Here is a 20667-nt window from a genome sequence, read left to right as displayed (position 1 = left end):
GCACCATTAAATCCATTATTTAAAAATGGAAAGAATACGGCACCACAACAAACCTGCCAAGAGCGGGCCACCCACCAAAACTCACAGAGCAGGTAAGGAGGGCACTAATCAGAGGCAACAAAGAGACAAAGAGACAAAGATAACTCTGAAGGAGCTGCAAAGCTCCACAGCGAAGATTGGAGTATCTGTCCATAGGACCACTTTAAGCCATTCACTCCACAGAGCTGGGCTTTACAGAAGAGTAGCCAGAAAAAAAGCCATTGCTTAAAGAAAAAAATAAGGAAACACGTTTGGTGTTCGCCAAAAGGTATGTGGGAGACTCCCCAAGCATATGGAAGAAGGTACTCTGGACAGATGAGACTAAAATTTTGCTTTTTGGTGTCACGACTCCTACCGAAGGTGGCTCCCCTTACTGTTCGGGTGGCGCTCGGCAGTCGTCGTCACCGGCCTACTAGCTGCCACTGATTTTTTCCTCCCCTTGTTTGTTTATTGGTTACACCTGTTTGTAGTTAGGTTGATTAGTGGGGCTTTATTACCCAGCAGGCCCGCTGGGTGTGCGGGATTGTTGTTGTCTTGTATGTCATGGTTCGTGTACGTTATATTTTCGGAACTATTTAGTTCCCCTTGTGTGTTGGGGCCTTTGGTTTTAGTGGCGTCGTGTTCACCTCTGTGGTGATTAAAGTTACGCTACTCTGAACTCTCTGTCTCCTGCGTCTGACTCCTTCCTCCACTACACCCCGTGCATTACATTTGGCCATCAAGGAAAACACTATTTCTGGCGCAAACCCAACACCTCTCATCACCCTGAGAACACTATCCCCACAGTGAAGCATGGTGGTGGCAGCATCATGCTGTGGGGATGTTTTTCATCGGCAGGGACTGGGAAACTGGTCAGAATTGAAGGAATGATGGATGGCACTAAATACTGGGAAATTCTTGAGAGAAACCTGTTTCAGTCTTCCAGAGATTTGAGACTGGGACGGAGGTTCACCTTCCAGCAGGACAATGACCCTAAGCATACTACTAAAGCAACACTCGAATGGTTTAAGGGGAAACATGTAAATGTCTTGGAATGGCCTAGGCAAAGCCCAGACCTCAATCCAATTGAGAAACTGTGGTATGACTTAAAGATTGAAGGAGCTGGAGCAGTTATGCCTTGAAGAACGGGCAAAAATCCCAGTGGCTAGATGTGCCAAGCTTATAGAGACATACCCCAAGGGACTTGCAGCTGTAATTGCTGCAAAAGGTGGCTCTACAAAGTATTGACTTTGGGGGGAATGAATAGTTATGCACGCTCAAGTTTTCTGTTTGTTTCACAATAAAAAATATTTTGCATCTTCAAAGTGGTAGGCATGTTGTGTAAATCAAATGATACCAACCCCTAAAAAATCTATTTTAATTCCAGGTTGTAAGGCAACACAATTGGAAAAATGCCAAGGGGGGTGAATACTTTCGCAAGCAACTGTGCCATTGCTGTTCTGCAGAATGAACGAGCCGTGCTTTCCACATGGCCACCTTGCCACCACATTCAACAACTTATTTTGCGCATCACTTAACCCATCACCTGCAGATGAGTGGAAGCCTTTTCTGTTCACATGCTGGCTGAGGCTGCATAGTTTAACTCATTTTGGGATGGTTCTATTATGGCGATGTGGGTGCCATCCATTGCTCCGTTCATATTTGGGAACGCTGATGGCAAAGAAATCCCTATTGACTTCAACCTGTTGTGCGATGGTGTATGGACATTTTATATAACTGGTCGTTTTGCTGATGACTGCATCCAAAACATAGGCTCATCAAGTGCTGTGAGATGCCGATCGGCAAGCTCACACTGAAAAGATCCCGTTGGCAAAAACCAGAGGGTGAATAGCACTTGCATGTGCACCGGAATAGCATGTGTGTGTGCCTTTCTAAAGCAGGTCTTAAATAAAAATCCAATAAGATTGGTTTTGGGAAACGATATCTGAGGAGCCAATCTGTACTTTCTGCAAAAAAAGTCCCACCGATCTCTAAAAACGCACTCTCTGCAAAATGCAGCGTGTGCCGAAAGAGCAAGCTCAGCTATCTCTCGTTCGATTTCCCATCTGTCTTTTATAGTATTTCACCTGCGCCTCTAATTTAACAAATGACTGTAGCCTACTTTATATGAATTATTATCATAAACAGATGCTCTGACATGGTCCAATTATGCAGTACCAGTCAAAAGTTTGGACACACCTGATCATTCAAGGGTTTTTCTTTATTTGGACTATTTTCTACATTGTAGACTAAGAGAGAAGACATCAAAACTATGACATAACACATATGGACTCACATAGAAACCCCAAAAGTGTTAAGCAAATCAAAATACATTTTATATTTTATATTCTTCAAAGTAGCCACCCTTTGCACTGATGACAGCTTGGCATTCTCTCAACGAGCATTATGAGGAATGCTTTTCCAACAGTCTTGAAGGAATTCCCACATATGCTGAGCACTTGTTGGCTGCTTTTCCTTCACTCTGCTGTCCAACTCATCCCAAACCATCTCAATTTGTTTTAGATTGGTGATTGTGGAGGCCAGGTCATCTGATGCAGCACTTCATCGCTCTCCTTGGTCTAATAGCCTTTACACAACCTGGAGGTGTGCTTTGGGTCATTGTCCTGTTGAAAAACAAATGATAGTCCCACTAACTCCAAACCAGATGGGATGGCGTATCATTGCAGAATGTGGTAGCCATATTGGTTAAAAAAATCACTGTAACCAGCAAAGCACCCCCACACCTCCTCCTCCATGCTTCACAGTGGGAACCACACATGTGGAGATCATCCGTTCACCTACTCTGTGTCTCACAAAGACACAGCGGTTGGAAGCAAACATCTCACATTTGGACTCATCAGACCAAAGGACAGATTTCCACCGGGCTAATGTGCATTGCTCGTGTTTCTTGGCCCAAGCAAGTCTCTTCTTATTATTGGGGTCCTTTAGTAGTAGTTTCTTTGCAGCAATTCGACCATGTTGTCCTGATTCATGTAGTTTCCTCTGAACAGTTGATGTTGAGATGTGTCTGTTACTTGAACTCTGTAAAGCATTGATTTGGGCTGCAATATGAGTTGCAGTTAACTCTAATGAACTTGTCCTCTGCAGCAGAGGTAACTGCAGCAGAGGTCTTCCTTTCCTGTGGCGGTCCTGATGAAAGCCAGTTTCATCATAGTGCTTGATGGTTTTTGCGATTGCTAAATTTTCCGTATTGACAGACCATCATGTCTGAAAGTAATGATAGGCTGTTTCCCTTTGTTATTTTAGCTGTTCTTGCCCTAACATGTACTTGGTCTTTTACCAAATAGGGCTATCTTCTGTATACCCCCCCTACCATGTCACAACACAACAGATTGTCTCAAACGCATTAAGGAAAGAAATTACACAAATTAACAAGGCCCCCCTGTTAATTTAAATTCATTCCAGGTGACTACCTCATGAAGCTGGTTGAGAGAATACCAAGTGTGTGCAAGGCTGTCATCAAGGCAAAGTGTGGCTACTTTGAAGAATCTCAAATCTCAAATATATTTTGATTTGTTTAACACTTTTTTGCTTACTACATGATTACATAAGTGTTATTTCATAGTTTTGATGTCTTTACTGTTATTCCATAATGTAGAAAATAGTAAAAATAAAGATTCACAATGGAATACAATTAAATCGGAAAAATGATTTAATTATTACTCTCACAATTTCACACATTTTCAACATACAGAATATTTCCCCCATTCATGCTTGACAAGCAGTTCCCTTATTCCGCCACTTTGCACTGTGCCTATGCATCGTTATGGCTGTGCATAAATGTATACACACTCTCAAGCAAAGTTCATAGTGATAAATCTCACACTTTGCATGGAAATGATCCCACACATGGTTTACCCACAGATTTCATAAAATGAGGCCCCCGGACTCTAGTACTACAACACTGGTATAGCCTCCATGTGCAGTCTTAAGGCGCTGTGGTTATCCCTGATTTAAGGCTAACGCTTACCTTATAGCTTATCCTAGCTTTGGTCCTCTCTACAGTAGAGCCACACGGACAGACCTCTAGGCTATTCCATACAGTAAAAAACACTACTGTACCTCCAAACCAGTGGAGGCCTCTGAGGGGAGGACTGCTCATAATAATGACTGGAACAGAGTGAATGGAATCAAAAACATGGAATCCATGTTTGATGCATTTGATCCCATTGAGGCTCCAGCCATTACCAAGCGGCTGTCCTCCCCAATCAAGGTGCCACCTGCCTCCTGTGCTCCAAACACATCTAAGACCTAGGACCATGATCAACCAGACCTGGTTTAAAGAGTTCCAGGGTACATAAAACAAGGATTACTATGTTCAAACAGTCTCTCCCAGGACACAGTAGTCACAGTTCTACATTAGCTATGTACATTAAAAAAATTGTCATAGACTCCAGCCACCCTAGTCATAGACTGTTCTCTCTGCTACCACACGGCAAGCGGTACCGGAGCACCAAGTCTAGGTCCAAGAGGCTTCTAAACAGCTTCTACCCCCAAGCCAGAAGACTCCTGAACATCTAGTCAAATGGCAACCCAGACTATTTGCATTGCCCCCCCCCCCTCCACACAACTGCCACTTTCTGTTGTCATCTATGCATAGTCACTTTAATTAACTCTACCTGCATGAACATACTACCTCAACTAACCGGTGCTCCCGCACATTGACTCTGTACCGGCACCCCCGTGTATATATTGTTATTTTTTTACTGCTGCTCTTTAATTACTTGTACCTTTTATCTCTTATCCGTATTTTTGAAACTGCACTGTTGGTTAGGGGCTCGTATGTAAACATTTCACTGTAATGTCTACCTACACCTGTTGTATTTGGCGCATGTGACTAATACAATTTGATTTAATTTATACAGCCCGATGGCTCTGTGCCATAACCCAATACATCTGACCATTGAAGCTTAGTCCCTAGTCCCTGTGGTTTATGTCATAACATCAATTAAGTCATAAGTCAGATGTGACTCTTTGGTCTCTCAAAAGCATCTTACACAACACAGAGAAAGAGTAGGTAAAGGGAGACAAGAGGAGAGGAGTCCAGTGGTCTTCCCTTGTATAGCCAAAAGGTTATGTAATGGTTGAAATTAGTAGCAGCTATGGTTAGGTCAGATGTGGTAACTTGGGTGGAGGTTGAGTAGTGGTTGTAGGTAGGTTAGATGTGGTAACATGGGTGGAGGTTGAGTAATGGTTGTAGGTAGGTCAGATGTGGTAACTTGGGTGGAGGTTAAGTAGTGGTTGTAGGTAGGTTAGATGTGGTAACATGGGTGGAGGTTGAGTAATGGTTGTAGGTAGGTCAGATGTGGTAACTTGGGTGGAGGTTGAGTAGTGGTTGTAGGTAGGTTAGATGTGGTAACATGGGTGGAGGTTGAGTAATGGTTGTAGGTAGGTCAGATGTGGTAACTTGGGTGGAGGTTGAGTAATGGTTGTAGGTAGGTTAGATGTGGTAACATGGGTGGAGGTTGAGTAATGGTTGTAGGTAGGTCACATGTATCCGTTGTGCCTGGTGGCTGCTGGTGAGGGTACACTGGGTGCTGCTCGTGAGCTCATTCTCCCTCCTCCCTCAGTATAGCCGCTTCTCATAACTACAGGAAGACAACACACAGAGACAACTGTCAGGAATACAAGTCAAGCTTAATTGAAACTCATATTACACTACATAAACTAGATTAAGGGTTTTAAGAAATTGGTAGGGCTTTAAAAAGTCATGACCTCGACTTTTGGGTCTTCCTGAAAACAAAAAGGGACCAACAGAGAAAATTGCAGTAGGAAAAGAGTTAGAGTTGTGAGCACAGGGAGAATGTACTTACATGGCACAAAAGAATATCTATGATGAGAGCATGAGTCAGAGGAAGAGAGAAGGCAGACATTGTGACGTTTAGCTTGCTTCAGTGCTACTGTTTAGCTCAGGGGTAGGCAATTCTATCCACAAATGGTCAGAGTGGGTGCAGGATTCTTCCCCAGCTAAAGCCGTGACACATCCAAAACAATTAATCAACCAATCATAGTCAAAAGTGAATTACTTGCATCTGCTGTTACTGCTTTGGTTGGAGCGAAAGCCTGCACCCACAATGGACCTCGTATGGTATGACTGCCAATCCCCAGTTTAAGTAGCAACTCCTAAACAACATATAGTAAAGGAGATATGGACGCCACTGGTGAGGACAAACACACTCACTCACATGCCACCACCCAGGCCAGAGATAAAGGACATCGGACACAGAACATGGGACACAACAGGACAGGTTAGTCAATCACAGAGGAGAGGAGCACAGGATCTACAACGAATACCACAGGACAGGATGTGTAAACAATGCCAGAGCCAGGCAGGGGCAGACTTACGAGTGGAGCCCGTGTACTCCCCCCTCAACCTGAGCTGACATGGTCCTCTTCTCAAACTTCAGCTCCCCAGAGTACATCATGGACCTGAAATAACATACAACAATACAATTCTATCACAACAATGGAACAAAGAGACACGGATCATATCAAAGTGGAATACAATAACACAATCTAACATCTGTTCAGACTTACCGCAGTATGCAGAGGCTCTTGGCTCCGATGTCTTGGCAGCCATGTTGTATGCCAGCGATGAGGTAGGGGGCAAACTTATGGATGGAGCCTTTATCCTGAACCGACCCTGACACACCCTGAGCCACCTTCACCTTGTCCCCCTCACTGACGAGATAAACACACAATCACAATATCCCTATCACTGCAAATAGACAACATACACACACACCTTCTCCCCCTCACACCTCTGGCCTTTGCCCTATTACTGGAAATACACAAGACACGCCGTGTCTCTCTCTCTACCTGAAGTAGCGTTTCTGGCTGCTGCTGTTCTTCTCCATGGCGTCCAGGGAGCCCATCCCGCGGTACTTCTTCAGCCGCACGCCATCTGAGAAGAAATACTCCCCCGGGGCCTCTGTGGTTGCTGCGAGCAATGACCCCATCATCACTGAGGGCACAGAAGTCAGAGGTGGAAGGAGGTAAAAGTCAGACCATCGATAGTATGGTGTACATTTTCCTGTTTGTGGGAAAAGGCTAATAATAATGCTCGGTGGGTTCAACACACACACAAATACACACCTGTGGATGCCCCAAGAGCGAGAGCTTTTACCACATGTCCAACGGTCTGGATGCCTCCGTCTGCGATGACGGGCACACCGAAGCGCCTGGCGTACTCTGCCACCTTGTACACTGATGTGCCCTGGGGACGCCCACACGCCATCACTGGCACACAATACAAACATAACACAAAGCAACATGTTAGCAACGTGTCAGCAATTTGACAACAAATAGTTTGTCTTTTTGACTAAACATTTGGCAAACTGTACACTCTCCTCCCTCTTCATTTGCTGTTCCTCCCCGGTCTCTCGTTACCTTCCTGGGTGATGCAGATGGAGCCGCAGCCCATCCCCACCCTCAGAGCGTCCACACCCGCATCGATCAGATTCTTAGCCTGGGCTGCAGTCACCACTACACACACATAGCGAGAGAGACAGAGATACAGAGATACAGAGAGAGAATGTAAATTGAGAATGGGGAAGAAAGAAAGAAAATGTGTGAGATTAACATGAAAGAGACATTGCTAGAGAAGGTAGAGGAGACTCACCGTTTCCTCCCACCACCTGTAGTTCAGGGTATTTCTGTTTGATGTAGTTGATCATGTTGATCTGATAGACAGAGTTCCCCTGGGAGGAGTCCTACAGCAGTAAACAGAGAGGAGCGGAACCCAAAGATAAGACAAGTAACCAAAAATACAATAGAAACAACTCAACCTCTTCCCCAGACCCACCAGCACTACCACGTCAACCCCAGCCTGCATCAGCAGGTCCAGTCTGCATTTGTCCTCCTCTCTGGTTCCGATGGCCGCTCCACACAGCAGCTGTTTCCTGGAGTCTTTAGAGGCAAGTGGGTAGTCTCGGTTTTTCTTCAGGTCTGTCCTGGCGATGATGGCAACTAGCTCATCACTGTCATTCACTATGGGCAGTTTACCTGAGAGAGACAGAAGTTCCAAACAAAGATTGATCTTTTCTCATGTCCTCTCTAACTAAAGTGTCACTATAGGACATTTTGTGTCACTACCATACAGTACCTTTCTTGCTGCGCTGCAGGATGTCGTTGGCCTCTTTCAGTGTGACGCCAGCTGGTGCAACCACTAAATCTTCCCTCTTTGTCATAGCCTGCAAGAATCAGCCATTCATGTAAACCTCACAGGAATAGTATTCAATTCTACAAGAAATAGACTCATCCAGTTTACAATATATGTTTTGATAATATATTGTCAATATATTAGACATGTACAAACAAACATGTCATCCACACACACCTCTTCCAGGGGTCTGTCATGGTCTTTCTCTGAGAGGAAGTCAATGTCTCGGGAGGTGACGATGCCCACCAGCTTGCTGCCCATCTTGCCCGTCTCGGTGACAGGGATGCCAGAGAAGCCGTGGCGGACCTTTGCTTCGAATACGTCTCCCACTGTGTGGCGAGGACTCATCACCACTGGGTCTGTGATGAAACCCTGCTCAAATTTCTGACCACAAATAAATAAACATCATTCAACAAATGTACTTTTGTATTCATTAAACAAGCAAGTTTAAGTGTATTCACGTACTGTTACATTGTCAAATGACGTTGTGACATGAGACTTTATACTGTTTGAACGGTCTATCGATATACTGTATATCATCATGTTGTCCAACCGCTAGCCACCATCTTACCTTAACCAAGCGGACCTCGTTGGCCTGGAACTCTGGAGTACAGTTATGGTGCATGATCCCGATCCCGCCCATGAGCTATAACACCCAGAGCACTGACCAATCAGGGTTAGCCGAACAATCCAATCAGACTTCAATATGCGTCAACCAGAGTCCATGTATTACAATAAATATTTTATTTTTATTTATGGAAATACATAAAAACTTATTACCACAACCAAAAATACCAATTAAGTTCTATAACAGATGGTCTTGTCTTATTGCTGTTGGCTGGCTGAGGAGATGAGGAGTGGCTCTATACTCACAGCCATAGCAATGGCCATGGAGGACTCAGTGACCGTATCCATGGGAGATGAGATGATAGGAGTCTTCAGGGTGATCTTCCTGGTCAGAGCTGAGGTCAGGTCCTAGAAACAGGAAGTAGAGGAGGAAATAGATAATTATCACATTATAGTGATCTGAGAAGAAAAACTTAACTACATAAATAATGACACCCTGTCACCAAATACCTGTGACTGTAAGGCAAGACCAATCTGAACATAAAATACCTCCTCATTGCCATTAGGTGGCAGCATGGATGCCAGCTGTCCCTGCTCAGTCCTGTATGTACAGTCATGATGTACAACAGGAGACATACCCTTCTGCCAGTAGAGAACAAACAAGCTAAAAACACAAGCACCTGTAGCCTACTAAAGCAATTACACCGGGCATGACTCTGACTCTCAGCCATGAGGGACTGGTGTTGCTATTCTCAGTGTTGTTGTGGAGTGAAGTGATCTGGCTGGCTATTTTACCAGCTGAGAGAGTGTGTGTGTGTGTGTACACAAGCTATTCAACTGAGAGGAACATAAAGCAGCCTCCTGTCCTCCTCAGGGAGGCAGAGAGGACCACAGGAGATGAGTGGCTGCACACACACAGGGCTATACTGGGCTGTGTATGTATGGGTATCACATCATATGCCAGAAAACAGCTATGTAGTCGACTAAAGCAGTAGTATGGCTATGATACTGTAGCTTCTGTTGTTAATTAGCAAAGAAAAGGTTAACCAAACACTGGATACTCACCACTTCATCAGAAATAAAGTCTATGAAACCAGGCAGAATCAGGAAATCACTGTAGAGGGGGGAGAGGGACAAAATAAATTAACAGAGATATTGTGTGGTCTATGATTACTGATATATCATGTTGTCCTGAAAGGTGGATACACATCATTCTGCCAAATAGTGAGGGAACTGTTGTGTGAATACTTCCCACTCCTTGCGTCCCAGCACCAGTCCCTTGACCCCTGGCCTGCACAGAGTCACATCCCTTACACCCTCAACCACTTTGCATATCACACACTCTCACACAGACTGGAAATAAAGCCTCTTTCTAATCCTCCCACTGTACTAGATGTGAGGATATGATGTTCTCTCTGTGTAAATCTCCATTAGGACTGATAACACAAGCCTAATATACTCATTCTAATTTGAAAATAAACAAATTCCTCTTATGTAAGGCTGCATAATGATGATTATTCTACTGGTCTGGTCTGACCATATCATCACAGCAGTCAATGAGTATTTTTACTCTGTCAGTATCACACTAACACTTATAAGGTCTTACTGAACGAAAGGTCGAAGTGGGTCTCTGCTGAGAGAGGATTTGTTATATCTATGATACATTAGTGTGGTCATTAAGATAATACACCAGCCATATCCGCACATATTCAGCCATCTATGAGATGTTTCAAATTTATGTGGAGGAGCACATGTCTACTAGTATCAGAACTAGGCCTACTACATGTCATACTAATTTGAGTGTCCCGGATGTACTGTATGTTTACTATGCTGATCTATAAGACCCGGCTGAGTCACTCTCTGTCATACACTTTCAATTGGAAACATTTCAGGAATTTCAATGAAGATCATTGGAATTGCTCCTCTCTAAGTCTGGTAGAATGTATAAAAAAAATCTTACTTGTATGTGAGTCCATCCCCGATTGAGAAGAGCTGCTGAGCCGTCAGTCCATCTTCAGGCACGTACCCTGTCCCTCCACTGATCAGGTAGTCAGCCATGCTGGAACACACACACACAGTATATATACTGTACATGTGTGTATAATAAACTCAGCAAAAAAAGAAACGTCCTCTCACTGTCAACTGCGTATATTTTCAGCAAACTTAACATGTGTAAATATTTGTGTGAACACAAGATTCAACAACTGAGACATAAAGTGAACAAGTTCCACAGACATGTGACTAACAGAAATGGAATATTGTGTCCCTGATTAAAGGAGGGGGGTGAAAATCAAAAGTAACAGTCAGTATCTGGTGTGGCCACCAGCTGCATTAAGTACTGCAGTGCATCTACTCCTCATGGACTGCACCAGATTTGCCAGTTCTTGCTGTGAGATGTTACCCCACTCTTCCACCAAGGCACCTGCAAGTTCGCTGACATTTCTGGGGGGAATGGCCCTAGCCCTCACCCTCCAATCCAACAGGTCCCAGACATGCTCAATGGGATTGAGATCCGGGCTCTTCGCTGGCCATGGCAGAACATTGACATTCCTGTCTTGCAGGAAATCACGCACAGAACGAGCAGTATGGCTGGTGGCATTGTCATGCTGGAGGGTCATGTCAGGATGAGCCTGCAGGAAGGGTACCACATGAGGGAGAAGGATGTCTTCCCTCTAACGCACAGCGTTGAGATTGCCTGCAATGACAACAAGCTCAGACCGATGATGCTGTGACACACCGCCCCAGACCATGACGCACCCTCCACCTCCAAATAGATTTTTCTCCAGAGTACAGGCCTCGGTGTAACGCTCATTCCTTCGACGATAAACGATCTGACCATCACCCCTGATGAGACAAAACTGTGACTTGTCAGTGAAGAGCACTTTTTGCCAGTCCTGTCTGGTCCAGCGACGGTGTGTTTGTGCCCATAGGCGACGTTGTTGCCGGTGATGTCTGGTGAGGACCTGCCTTACAACAGGCCTACAAGCCCTCAGTTCAGCCTCTCTCAGCCTATTGTGGACAGTCTGAGCACTGATGGAGGGATTGTGCGTTCCTGGTGTAACTTGGGCAGTTGTTGTTGCCATCCTGTACCTGTCCCGCAGGTCTGATGTTCGGATGTACCGATCCTGTGCAGGTGTTGTTACACGTGGTCTGCCACTGCGAGGACGATCAGCTGTCCGTCCTGTCTCCCTGTAGCGATGTCTTATGCGTCTCACAGTACGTACATTGTAATTTATTGCCCTGGCCACATCTGCAGTCCTCATGCCTCCTTGCAGCATGCCTAAGGCACATTCACGCAGATGAGCAGGGACCCTAGGCATCTTTCTTTTGGTGTTTTCAGTAGAGTCAGTAGAAAGGCCTCTTTAGTGTCCTAAGTTTTCATAACTGTGACCTTAATTGCCTGCCGTCTGGAAGCTGTTAGTGTCTTAACGACCGTTCCACAGGGGCATGTTCATTAATTATTTATGGTTAATTGAACAAGCATGGGAAACACTTTAAAATATAGATCTGTGAAGTTATTTGTATTTTTACGAATTATCTTTGAAAGACAGGGTCCTGAAAATGGGACATCTCTTTTTTTGCTGAGTTTATATATACACTGCTCCAAAAAATAAAGGGAACACTAAAATAACACATCCTAGATCTGAATGAATTAAATAGTCTTATTAAATACTTTTTTCTTTACATAGTTTAATATGCTGACAACAAAATCACACAAAAATGATCAATGGAAATCAAATTTATCAACCCATGGAGGTCTGGATTTGGAGTCACACTCAAAATTAAAGTGGAAAACCACACTACAGGCTGATCCAACTTTGATGTAATGTCCTTAAAACAAGTCAAAATGAGGCTCAGTGGTGTGTGTGGCCTCCACGTGCCTGTATGACCTCCCTACAACGCCTGGGCCTGCTCCTGATGAAGTGGCAGATGGTCTCCTGAGGGATCTCCTCCCAGACCTGGACTAAAGCATCCGCCAACTCCTGGACAGTCTGTGGTGCAACGTGGCGTTGGTGGATGGAGCGAGACATGATGTCCCAGATGTGCTCAATTGGATTCAGGGGCGGGCCAGTCCATAGCATCAATGCCTTCCTCTTACAGGAACTGCTGACACACTCCAGCCACATGAGGTCTAGCATTGTCTTGCATTAGGAGGAACCCAGGGCCAACCGCACCAGCATATGGTCTCACAAGGGGTCTGAGGATCTCATCTCGGTACCTAATGGCAGTCAGGCTACCTCTGGCGAGCACATGGAGGGCTGTGCGGCCCCCCAAAGAAATGCCACCCCACACCATGACTGACCCACCGCCAAACCGGTCATGCTGGAGGATGTTGCAGGCAGCAGAATGTTCTCCACAGCGTCTCCAGACTCTGTCACGTCTGTCACGTGCTCAGTGTGAACCTGCTTTCATCTGTGAAGAGCACAGGGCGCCAGTGGCGAATTCCCCAATCTTGGTGTTCTCTGGCAAATACCAAACGTCCTGCACGGTGTTGGGCTGTAAGCACAACCCCCACCTGTGGACGTCGGGCCCTCATACCATCCTCATGGAGTCTATTTCTGACCGTTTGAGCAGACACATGCACATTTGTGGCCTGCTGGAGGTCATTTTGCAGGGCTCTGGCAGTGCTCCTCCTTGCACAAAGGTGGAGGTAGCGGTCCTGCTGCTGGGTTGTTGCCCTCCTACGGCCTCCTCCACGTCTCCTGATGTACTGGCCTGTCTCCTGGTAGTGCCTCCATGCTCTGGACACTACGCTGACAGACACAGCAAACCTTGCCACAGCTCGCATTGATGTGCCATCCTGGATGAGCTGCACTACCTGAGCCACTTGTGTGGGTTGTAGACTCTGTCTCATGCTACCACTAGAGTGAAAGCATCGCATTCAAAAGTGACCAAAACATCAGCCAGGAAGCATAGGAACTGAGAAGTGGTCTGTGGTCACCACCTGCAGAACCACTCCTTTATTGGGGGTGTCTTGCTAATTGCCTATAATTTCCACCTGTTGTCTATTCCATTTGCACAACAGCATGTGCAATTTATTGTCAATCAGTGTTGCTTCCTAAGTGGACAGTTTGATTTCACAGAAGTGTGATTGACTTGGAGTTACATTGTGTTGTTTAAGTGTTCCCTTTATTTTTTTGAGCAGTGTATATCACACACAGTGAATTCGGAAAGTATTCAGACACCTTGACTTTTTCTGTATTTTGTTACCTTATAGCTGTATTCTAAAATGTATTAAATTGTTTTTTTCACCTAATCAATCTACACACAATACCCCATAATGACAAAGCAAAAACATTTTTAAAATTGATGCCCCAAAAAAATTAAAAAATGAAGTCACATTTACATAAGTATTTACTCAGTACTTTGTTGAAGCACCTTGGCAGCAATTACAGCCTCGAGTCTTCTTGGGTATGACGCTACAAGTTTGGCACACCTGTATTTGGGGAGTTTCTCCTATTCTTCTCTGCAGATCCACTCAAGCTCTGTAAGTTTGGATGAGGATTACCGCTGCACAACTATTTTCAGGTCTCTCCAGATGTTTGATCGGGTTCAAGTCCGGGCTCTGGCTGGGCTACTCAAGGACATTTAGAGACTTGTCCTGAAGCCACTCCTGCGTTGTCTTGGCTGTGTGCTTTGGGTCGTTGTCCTGTTGGAAGGTAAACCATCGCCCCAGTCCGAGGTCCTGAGCAGGTTTTTCACCACTTTGCTCCTTTCATCTTTCCCTCGATACTGACTAGTCTCCCAGTCTGCAACTGACAACTCCCTCTGAAACTGGATCCTGGACTTACTGACGGTGGGGCGGCCCCAGGTGGTGAGGGTAGGTAGCAACACATCTGCCACGCTGATCCTCAACACTGGAGCTCTCCAGGGGTGCGTGCTCAGTCCCCTCCTGTACTCCCTGTTCACCCACGACTGCATGGCCAGGCACGACTCCAACACCATCATTAAGTTTGCAGACGACACAACAGTGTCGATCACCGACACAACAGCCTGATCACCGACAACGACGAGACAGCCTATAGGGAGGAGGTCAGAGACTTGGCCGGGTGGTGCCAGAATAACAACCTATCCCTCAACGTAACCAAGACTAAGGAGATGATCGTGGACTACAGGAAAAGGAGCACCGAGCACGTCCCTATTCTCATCGACGGGGCTGTAGTGGAGCAGGTTGAGAGCTTCAAATACCTTGGTGTCCACATCAACAACAAACTAGAACGGTCCAAACACACTAAGACAGTCGTAAAGAGGGCACGACAAAGCCTATTCCCCATCAGGAAACTAAACAGATTTGGCATGTGTCCTGAGATCGTCAAAAGGTTCTACAGCTGCAACATCGAGAGCATCCTGACCGGTTGCATCACTGCCTGGTACGGCAATTGCTTGGCCTCCGACCGCAAGGCACTTCAGAGGGTAGTGCGTACAGCCCAGTACATCACTGGGGCAAAGCTGCCTGTCATCCAGGACCTCTACACCAGGCGGTGTCAGAGGAAGGCTCTGAAAATTGTCAGCCACCCCAGTCATAGACTGTTCTCTCTAATACTGCATGGCAAGCGGTACCGGAGTGCCAAGTCTAGGACAAAAAGGCTTCTCAACAGTTTTTACCCCCAAGCCATAAGACTCCTGAACAGGTAACCAAATGGTTACCCAGACTATTTGCATTGTGTGCACCCCCCAACCCCTCTTTTACGCTGCTGCTACTCTCTGTTTATATTATATGCATAGTCACTTTAATTATACATTCATGTATATACTACCTCAATTGGTCCGACCAACCAGTGCTCCCGCACATTGGCTAACCAGGCTATCTGCATTGTGTCCCACCACCCGCCGACCGCTCCTTTAACGCTACTGCTACTCTCTGTTCATCATATATGCATAGTCACTTTAACCATACCCACATGTACATACTACCTCAATAAACCTGACTAACCGCTGTCTGTATATAGCCTTGCTACTGTTATTTTCAAATGTCTTTTTACTGTTGTTTCATTTCTTTACTTACCCACACACACACACACACACACACACACACACACACACACACACACACACACACACACACACACACACACACACACACACACACACACACACACACACACACACACACACACACACACACACACACACACACACACAAACACACACACACCTTTTTTTCCGCACTATTTGTTAGAGCCTATAAGTAAGCATTTCACTGTAAGGTCTACACCTGTTGTATTCGGTGCATGTGACACATACATTTTGATTTGATTTGATTTGAAAAACATCCCCACAGCATGATGTTGCCACCACCATGCTTCACTGTAGGGATGGTGCCAGGCTTCCTTCAGACGTGACGCTTGGCATTCAGACTAAAGAGTTCAATCTTGGCTTCATCAGACCAGAGAACCTTGTTTCTTATGGTCTGAGAGTTCTTTAGGTGCCTTTTGGCAAACTCCAAGCGGGCTGTCATGTGCCTTTTACTGAGGAGTGGCTTCCATCTGGCCACTCCACCATAAAGTCCTGATTGGTGGAGTGCTGCAGAGAGGGTTGAGCTTCTGGAAGGTTCTCTCATCTCCACAGAGGACCTCTGGAGCTCTGTCAGAGTGACCATCGGGTTCTTGGACACCTCCCTGACCAAGGCCCTTCTCTTCCCGATTGCTCAGTTTGGCCGGGTGACCATCTCTATAAAGAGTCTTGGTGGTTCCAAACTTCTTCCATTTAAGAATGATGGAGGTCACTGTGTTCTTGGGGACCATCAATACTGCAGAGATTTTTTGGTACCCCTCCCCAGATCTGTGTATCGACACAATCCTGTCTCGGAGCTCTACGGACAATTCCTTTGACCGCATGGCTTGATTTTTGCTCTGACATGCACTGACCTTATATAGACAAATGTGTGCATATCCAAATCATGTTCAATCAATTGAATTTACCACAAGTGGACTCCAATCAAGTTGTAAAAACCTCTCAAGGATGATCAATGGAAACAGGATGCAACTGAGCTCAATTTCGAATATCATAGCAAAGGGTCTGAATACCTATGTAAGTAAGGTATTTCTGTTTTTTGTTTTTTTATACATTTGAAAAAATTCATAAAAACCTGTTCGCTTTGTCATTATGAGGTACTGTGTGTATATTGAGGAAAAACATTTATTTAATACATTTTAGAATAAGGCTTTAACGTAACAAAATGTGGGAAATGTCAAGGGGTCTGAATACTTTCCGAATGTACTGTATATAGACAGAACCCAGTTGACCATATATATGGTCAAAGTTCTTCTAGACTCTAATACAGGATTTGTAGTTTTAACCCTGCAGATTAAAGGTGCACTATGCAGAAACCGCTCTGCCATTTCCTGTTTGCTAAAATTCGAAAAGTTTGCCTAATTTCAGTTTACGTGACAAAACAAGCAACTGTAGAGAATCATTGTACTATTTTAACCGCTGTGAAATACATTTTCCATAACCCCAAATATTGTATTTTCAGCTGTTTGAAGCTGGTGTACAAACCAAAAGCAAAAGACGCAAAATATAAATTTAGCGGGAAGCATAGAAATAGCGTACATAGAACAGATCTACCACTTCTTAGACTTTCTTTCAATGCAAATGACAGATCTATAACTAACATTTATATGTGAATTTGGTAGGGTCGCCCAAAAAGCTTCATATTGCAGCTTTAAATATATAGACAAATTTAATGATGCATAATACTGTATCTCCATGTTTCACCTGCAAGGCTGTCAGTGAAAATTCAAAAGACCTCCTGAGTAGAATACATGCTCCTAAAACCGTGTTATCCAGAGAGAACGTTTTGCTGTAATCCACAGTTTGTTGTTTTTACGTGATATAAGGGAATATACAGTTGTGGCCAAAAGTTTTGAGAATGACACAAATATTAATTTCCACAACGTTTTCTGCTTCAGTGTCTTTAGATATTTTTGTCAGATGTTACTATGGAATACTGAAGTATATTTAAGCATTTCATAAGTGTCAAAGGCTTTTATTGACAATTTCATGAAGTTGATGCAAAGAGTCAATATTTGCAGTGTTGACCGTTCTTTTTCAAGAACTCTGCAATCTGCCCTGGCATGCTGTCAATTAACTTCTGGGCCACATCCTGACTGATGGCAGCCCATTCTTGCATAATCAATGCTTAGAGTTTGTCAGAATTTGTGGGTTTTTGTTTGTCCACCGCCTCTTGAGGATTGACCACAAATTCTCAATGGGATTAAGGTCTGGGGAGTTTCCTGGCTATGGACCCAAAATATCGATGTTTTGTTCCCCGAGCCACTTAGTTATCACTTTTGCCTTATGGCAAGGTGCTCCATCATGCTGAAAATTGTGAGTGGGCCCACTCCCTTGGCTGAGAAGCAACTCCACACATGAATGGTCTCAGGATGCTTTACTGTTGGCATGACACAGGGCTGATGGTAGCGCTCACCTTGTCTTTTCCGGACAAGTCTTTTTCCAGATGCCCCAAACAATCGGAAAGGGGATTCATCAGAGAAAATGACTTTACCCCAGTCCTCAGCAGTCCAATCCCTGTACCTTTTGCATAATATCAGTCTGTCCCTGATGTTTTTCCTGGAGAGAAGTGGCTTCTTTGCTGCCCTTCTTGACACCAGACCATCCTCCAAATGTCTTTGCCTCACTGTGCGTGCAGATGCACTCACACCTGCCTGCTGCCATTCCTGAGCAAGCTCTGTACTGGTGGTGCACCGATCCAGCAGCCAAATCAACTTTAGGAGACGGTCCTGGCGCTTGCTGGACTTTCTTGGGCACCCTGAAGCCTTCTCACAACAATTGAACCTCCTTGAAGTTCTTGATGATCCGATAAATGGTTGATTTAGGTGTAATCTTACTGGCAGCAATATCCTTGCCTGTGAAGCCCTTTTTGTGCAAAACAATGATGACGGCACGTGTTTCCTTGCAGGTAACCATGGTTGACAGAGGAAGAACAATGATTCCAAGCACCACCCTCCTTTTGAAGCTTCCAGTCTGTTATTCGAACTCAATCAGCATGACAGAGTGATCTCCAGCCTTGTCCTCATCAACACTCACACCTGTGCTAACGAGAGAGTCACTGACATGATGTCAGCTGGTCCTTTTGTGGCAGAGCTGAAATGCAGTGGAAATGTTTTGGGGGATTCCGTTAATTTACATGGCAAAGAGGGACTTTGCAATTAATTGCAATTCATCTGATCACTCTTCATAACATTCTGGAGTATATGCAAATTGCCATCACATGCAGGCAGGCAGCAGACTTTGTGACTTTGTGAAAATTAATATTTGTGTCATTCTCAAAACTTTTGGCCACGACTGTACTGTACGTAGTTGTCTTTCTACAGCACCTAATGATATGAATGGATAGGGGATAACATCAAAACAACACTAATTTACCTTCAGTGTGGTTGTTTACCTTTCAATTAGATAAATAGCTTGGCTCTGTAATCTGGAAATGTTGATGAACCTACAGACTCTATAACCCTGTCAACGGAAAGTCTTTCACTCTGTGTGACGGTCAAGCAGCAGGTAAGAGGCTTTAGTTACGTCACTGTCTCCTGATAGCAGCTAACTGGGATTTATAAAGCTCACTGACAACGTCAATGAAAACACCTTGACTGGCAGATGGATGTTTGGTAGTTCATGAATGTATATGAAAGCCAGTAATTCACTAGGCCAGTGGGGTCTGGCACCTGGGACCGAGCTAGGACCTAGTTGTTGACTGATGGTTAGAGCAATTGGAGTTTAGATGATGACGAATGGTATAGGCTGACTAGTTTTGTTTGTTACCTGTGTGCGTGTGTGTCTGGCTCACCTTTCAGGTTCGTATCCGGCTTGGATGCGTGTGGCACTGTATCTCTGTGCGGCCGTCTCGTGCCCGTGGCCGTGAGGGTTGGTGTGCGTGTAGGCGCCACGAGGGTTGGAGTTGGGGTGTGTGTGTTCCCCTTCACGGGGCGAGAGGCGTGGCCTGGCAGGCTCAGTGTCACCAACTATACGGCGGTAGTCGATCTGGTAGGTGTCTTGCTCAAGCTCACCAAACCGGTCGTAGCCTTGACCCTCCATCTCTGAGAAATCCAGGGCTAAGGCCTCCACGGTTGTCGTCTCACACACACAGACCTGACTGACCCCTTTCACACACACACACACAGACCTGACTGATCCCTTTCACACACACACTCATACACACAACCTGACTGACCTCTCACACACATACACAACCAATGCCTCTGACACACTTGAGGCCTCTATCAAGTCTCACATGCACGTTCAATGCCTTACAATTACAATGCCTCATTCACACACACCTGGCATATCACAGACACCTGCACACCCAACGCCACAAGAACAGACTTCCCCAGAGTGTGTTCTTTCTCTAACACACTTCTGACACGAGTGCTGCTGTCTCACAACTGTGTGTCAATTAAATAGCCCTCCTCTAAATCCTCCTGTCTCTGGGGTGTTCTCCTGTCTCTCTGCAGATACAGTCTATGGGAGAAAAGGCCTAAAAGTGGGAGCTTTGGTGTTCCTGAGACTGATGTACAGAAAGATGGAGAACTACCTCTCTCTTCGTTAGACAGAAGTAGGGAGGGTGGGTCACGCTGCAGGCTCAGGAGTCCTCTGAAGAGGATACAGTTGCAGTGAGCTGAAATCCTAGGTCCTGGGTGAGGCTGAGTGAGTGTCCCCTGGATGTCCTTCGGTCTCAGGCAGGGTGGTGGGTCCCAAAAGGGAGAGGGAGCTGGGAGGGTAGATCAGCCCCCCTAAGGCCTGGAGAGCTTTGAGAGCTGAGCTAGTGGAAATGTGAGAGGAGTTTGTTCCTGAGACTACCAGCCTATTTTTCCTCCTCTCCTGGCTTAGCTCTGTTTGTGACAGTAGTAGACGTCAGTCCTACAAAGAGGATTGGAGGAATT

The 20667-nt window shown here is 45.3% G+C and overlaps 1 protein-coding gene across 4 annotated transcripts; it reads right to left on the bottom strand.

The window, feature by feature from the left end:
- Positions 1–3669: 3669 nt before the first annotated feature.
- LOC129862260 (inosine-5'-monophosphate dehydrogenase 1a) lies at positions 3670–19856 on the bottom strand. 4 transcript variants are annotated; one of them, XM_055933743.1, is made up of 14 exons: positions 19575–19856; positions 9833–9881; positions 9074–9175; positions 8772–8846; positions 8378–8584; positions 8144–8231; positions 7844–8043; positions 7661–7751; positions 7429–7524; positions 7135–7278; positions 6859–7003; positions 6577–6720; positions 6385–6468; positions 3670–5627 (listed from the first exon to the last, which is right to left on the bottom strand). In XM_055933743.1, exons 1-14 carry the CDS (start codon positions 19820–19822, stop codon positions 5606–5608), a joined length of 1695 nt encoding a protein of 564 aa, XP_055789718.1. In that variant the 5' UTR covers positions 19823–19856; the 3' UTR covers positions 3670–5605. The 4 variants fall into 4 exon arrangements, with proteins under 4 accessions (XP_055789718.1, XP_055789715.1, XP_055789716.1 ...); XM_055933740.1 differs by lacking the exon at positions 19575–19856 and adding an exon at positions 10728–10826; XM_055933741.1 differs by lacking the exon at positions 19575–19856 and adding an exon at positions 10728–10826 and having other exon boundaries at positions 8787–8846.
- Between the last annotated feature and the right edge of the window lie 811 nt (positions 19857–20667).

This window comes from Salvelinus fontinalis, chromosome 9 (assembly GCF_029448725.1).
Source record: "Salvelinus fontinalis isolate EN_2023a chromosome 9, ASM2944872v1, whole genome shotgun sequence".
Taxonomy (NCBI): Eukaryota; Metazoa; Chordata; class Actinopteri; order Salmoniformes; family Salmonidae; genus Salvelinus; species Salvelinus fontinalis.
Note: the sequence above shows the minus strand (reverse complement) of the source record. Positions and strands in the feature narration are given on the sequence as shown.

Excerpts from the sequence above, each read along its gene's own strand:
- LOC129862260 (XM_055933743.1), bottom strand. The coding sequence starts at position 19,822 with ATGGAGGGTCAAGGCTACGACCGGTTTGGTGAGCTTGAGCAAGACACC. Across the intron at positions 8,847-9,073 it reads CCATGGCCATTGCTATGGCT|CTCATGGGCGGGATCGGGAT; the intron begins GTGAGTATAGAG and ends TGGGTGTTATAG. Across the intron at positions 7,279-7,428 it reads CATCTGCATCACCCAGGAAG|TGATGGCGTGTGGGCGTCCC; the intron begins GTAACGAGAGAC and ends ATTGTGTGCCAG.